This window comes from Orycteropus afer, unplaced genomic scaffold, assembly GCF_000298275.1.
Source record: "Orycteropus afer afer isolate SDZICR_OR568_19922 unplaced genomic scaffold, OryAfe1.0 scaffold00035, whole genome shotgun sequence".
In the NCBI taxonomy this organism is placed as follows: Eukaryota; Metazoa; Chordata; class Mammalia; order Tubulidentata; family Orycteropodidae; genus Orycteropus; species Orycteropus afer.
This window is the reverse complement of record NW_006921622.1, coordinates 5,184-10,138: the sequence shown is the minus strand read 5'-3', so window position 1 is coordinate 10,138 and position 4,955 is coordinate 5,184. Positions and strand designations below refer to the sequence as shown.

The 4,955-nt window shown below is 35.4% G+C and overlaps 1 protein-coding gene across 1 annotated transcript in view; it reads left to right on the top strand.

Annotated features, from left to right (window-relative positions):
- Positions 1–4,955, top strand: part of LOC103193245 (ubiquitin carboxyl-terminal hydrolase MINDY-3-like) — a gene marked incomplete at its 3' end in the record, with an annotated part of 68,883 nt that overhangs the window by 59,852 nt on the left and 4,076 nt on the right. Inside the window, 1 exon segment of the mRNA XM_007936403.2 lies at positions 3,815–3,946. Within this exon segment, the coding sequence (XP_007934594.1) occupies positions 3,815–3,946 (132 nt within the window).

The window sequence follows — 4,955 nt, the reverse complement described above, 5'->3', positions numbered from 1 at the left end:
CTTGGGTTTCCAAGGCATTATCACCATGGAAGTAGATTGCCCAACCTTCCTTCCAGGGAGTGGCTGCGGGGTTTGAACTGCCAGTCTTCTGGTTAGTAGTCAAGTGCCTTAGGCACTATGCTAATAAATATTCTTAGCGATACACTGTTGCTGTCAAAAGAAGATAAAAATTTTAAGTATATATTCTGTGCAAAGAAATAGGTATATATTTTAAGTATTACCATCCAAAATAGATCCCTAAACAGATGATTAGTGACCTAATCTAAATAATTTATTACCTAGGAATCACGAATCTGTAGTTTGCTGTATTTAGAAAACCGAAAAACCAAACTCTGCTTGTCAAGTTGCATCCAACTCATAGTGACCCCTCCTTGGGTTTCCAAGGTGGTATCACTACAGAAGTAGATTGCCCAATCTACCTTCCAAGGAGCAATGCCTGGTGGGTTTGAACCACCAGCCTCTGGTTAGCAGTCAAATGCCTTAGGCACTACGCCACTCGATATTTGTTTAAAATTGTAAGGAAATAGATGATGTAGTATCTCATCATAACACTAGGTGGTGGTAATTGATTTTAAAAATTAACTTGTGACACTATTTCCCAGAATGTCTATTTTTGAACGTGAAAACATTTGTTATGCAAACCTTTCAGATGGAAGAGGAGGGTAAATTTATAAGGCTAAAGAATACCCACTTCTCCGTACTCACCCCTGTTTCCTCTCTCCTTTGAGTGTTTCAGTCCAGTGCTTCTCAAACTTTTTGGTCTTATGCCCATTATACTCTTAAAAATTATTGAGGATCCCTTAGAGCTCTTACTGGGTCATCATAAGAGAATATAAGCAGATAATGATCAACATTTTTCATGATAGAAATTAAAACTGATCAATTTTAAATGGATTATTAATATTTTAAGGATAATATTTTTATGAGAAAATAACTTTTCTAAAACAAAATGAAAGAAAATAGTAAGCCACCTTATACTCTCTTGTTGTTACTGTTGTGTGCCATCTACTTGATTCCCTCTCGTAGTGACCATATAGGACAGAGTAGAACTGCCTCTCAGAGTTTCCTAGGCTGTAAATATTTATGGGAGTAGATCATCAGGTCTTTTTCCCATGGAGTGGCCAGTGGGTTCAGACTGCCGACCTTTCCATTAGCATCCAAGTATTAAACCAAGGCTCCTTAGGTATATACCTAAAAGACTTGAAAGCTATGATGCAGATACTTGTACATCAATGTTCCATGCAGCATTGTTTACAGTAGCCAAAAGGTGGAAGTAGCACAAGTGTCCATCAACTGAGGAATAGATAAATAAAGTGTGGTACAGTAGTAAAATGGAATATTATTCATCCATAAAGGGATATGAAATCCTGATACATGCTATGGCATGGATTAACCTTAAAACATGGTGAGTAATGTAAGTCAGACCTAAAAGGATAAATACTGTAGAATCCCACCTATGTGAAATATTTAGAATAGGCAGATGCATCGACTCTAAAGTTAATTATTGATTAACACATAGGGGAAGACATAGGGGAAGAGGGAATGGGACTTATTGTTGAGGGTGCTCAGATTCTTTTTGGAGTCATGTAAACTTTGTGAAATCAATTGGTAAAAGTAATTAATGTCACTGAATTATACACTTAAAAACTGTTAAAATGGCAAACTTTTTTGTTATATATATTTTACCACATAAAATTTTAATGATTAAAAGAATGGTTTTGTTTTAAATTTTTTCAAACCTCTTTAACATCTTGCTTATTGGTAGACAGCAAGATTCTCATGTGTTTCTGCATTCAGATCTATTGTTATAACACACCATTTAGCATCTGGAAAACTCTACACTCATGAGAGAGTAAGAGTATAAATGGTAATTAGCATCTTATTTTGATCTCATATAGTCCCTAAAAGGGTCTTATGGACCCCTAAGAGTCCCACGCCACAATACGAGAACCTTTGTTCTAATCCAGTCTGTGCCTGTAAGAAGCTGGTGACGATCTAAAAACTATATCCGACTGATAACGACCCCACCTTGGGTTTCTGTAGCAGTGTCAATACAGAAGTAGATTGCCCAATCTTCCTTCCAAGGAGCAATGCCTGGTGGGTTTGAACCACCAGCCTTCTGGTTAGCAGTCAGATGCCTGAGGGACTATGCCACCAGAGCTCCTACATGTATACTTAACCTTATATTAATTTTGAATTTATAAATCCAAAAATTTAAAGTACCAGTTCTTGGTTTATATTACTTAAATGTCATGCTTAAGAATAAATAGTAAAGTATTTACAACAAAAATGACCAAGTTAATATTTTTATTATAGTAGGTGATAAGAAAAGCATAATATTCTAAAAGAAAAATAGACAGAATGTATCCAGATGGTGAAAAGGATGCAAAATTTTATATTCTGTGTGCTATAGTGGATAAAATCTTGAACCAGAAAAAAAATGCTTTTTAGAAATATGTATGAGCCCAAGTATATTATTACATAGTTATTTAATGTACATTAGCTGAAGGCTATGTCTCTGGAAAGACTTTATCATTGCAATTATATCTATGTTGTGAAACAATCTCATCTTTAAATTCTCTGTGCTTTGTTTTTTGTATTTTATCCATATCCCTGCCTTTAACTGTCATATCTGTTCTGATGATTCCCAAATCTCTGTATTCAACCCTAATCTCTTATGTTTCTGAGCCTTAATTCCAGTTATTTAGCCATCTCTGGCTAGAAGTCTTAAAGGAACTCAATCTCAGCATGTCTAAAACCAACTCATTCTCTTTCTCCACTTTATTCCAGACCATGCTTCTTAACTCTTTTTTAGTTAATAACCATTTATCAGATTCCCCAGGCTAGAAACCTCTAAGGAAGTTGTCACAGTTTCTTTGCTTCTCAAATATGTTGACTGTTGTATTTTTTGCCTTTTTTAGGCTGTTTTCTCTGCCTTAAATTTTCTTATCATGTAGAATACTCCTGCATATGCTTTAAGATTCAACTCAAATATTACCACTCTGTAAACTTTTCCTGACAGTTCGAGCAAATGCTTTTATGTCACTGTGTGCATTTGTATGTACATGTGCACTTGCACAGATGTCTGCAGAGAAGGGACACACTTTTCTTTGGTCTATGTCCCTTGAAACAGGACTTAGCCTCTGAAAGGCAGAGACTACTTTCTGTTCATCATTATTTCTCCAGTCTTAAGCACACTGCTTGTTCTTGCTTACAGGAGAGAAGGATCATTATCAAATGTTCATATTTTAAATATTGCCCAAGTCAGTTCCCTACCACTCAGAGATAAATCTTAGAATTAAGATCAGCATATCCACTTATTTTTCTAAATCAAAGTCAATTCAAGTTAGCCACTTTGCATGGATAGTATTAAGTGTCGTTTTATTTTTTGCCAGTAATTTTGTAGATTTCAGGGGAAATTTGCTTTATTAAAAAAGTTTTGATAGAAAGTTTTATAAAATACATTTAATATGCATCTGAGTATCACATTTGCCAACTACAAACCTGATCTAATGATATTTATAATGAGTGGTTCCATAATAACTATTTAATGTAAACTCTTATAGTTTTGAGTAAGAGTTATTAGTGTGTATTATATCTGTACATGTGTACAGATATTTACATATAGCTACTTTTCAGGTTTCCTTGGAAGGATAATTGGGCAATCTACTTCCATAGTGATAACACCTCGGAAACCCAAGGAGGGGTCGCTATGAGTCATAGCCGACTCGGCAGCATATAACAACAACAACAATAACTTTTCAGATTTGTGTATACTAACACAGTGCTAACTTTTTTTTTTTTTTCCTAACAGAACTTCTTGGTATACATAAACAAGCATCTGTAGGCTTCTTAACGTTAATGGAGGCTTTAAGATACTGTAAGGTGAGTTGATTTTTAAGGTTCTTTGAATGTTTTTCTGTTCACTTGTCCACTGTTCTAGATAGTATGTTTATTCCTGTAACAGCACATTTTAGCTTATTATATTATTATTCCTTCCTGATCTTCCACCTCAAATTGACAGTATTAGTGAGGATAATGTTGAGCTGGCTGATGATGGTGAGTTTCTTATGTCATGTCCTTTTCTGAGGGAAGAGAGCAGAACCCAGTACAAGATAATATGTAAAAAGCAGAGAAATGTGTTGTTGAATATAAATGTATTGTTTGCTAAACTGAGAAGAAAAGAATGTACTGATTTTTCCTCGTGACCTAGAATACCTGTTGGGTGTGCTTCACCAGAACAATTGGTATGACTTTATCAGGCAAAGAAAAAGAATTTGCTAAGTGACTGAAATTCTAACTTTTATCCTTTCCATCTGAGAAATTATTTCGCACTGAAAAAAATTCCAAGTGTTTCACAAAATTAAACTCTTTAACACATGTGCTAAGGTTAGGAACTGCTATAAAACTCTCACTTATTATTGTGTAATTCATCGCCTTTCCTACACAATCTGAAATAAGCATCGAATATTCCAAATAGTTTTAAATGGGATTTAAATGATGAATGCTTTGCACTTAATAAAATGTCATGATGCTTTGGGAGAAAGGAAGATTTGCTTTTCCATTTTTGAATGGTGACTTAATGGCAGTGGTTCTCTTGGTGATGATTATTTTTAATGACAAAAACAAGTTTCTTGCCCTTTCTTTTTGTGCCAACCAGTTGTCCTCTTTATTAACAACACTGAGACAAGGGTGATAACCTGTATGGTAATCAAATAGGATTCATCCTACACTTACTTGCTGTTCTTGTTTTTATGTGCCATCAAGTCGGACCCGACTCACAGCGAACCCTCCTTGGGTTTCCGAGGCAGTATCACTATGGAAGTAGGTTGCCCAACCTTCCTTCCAAGGAGTGGGTGGTGGATTTGAACCACCAGCCTTCTGGTTAGCAGTCAAGTGCCTTAAGCACTATGCTTCCAGAGCTTCCCACTTACTCGTTGTTGTTGTTATGTGCC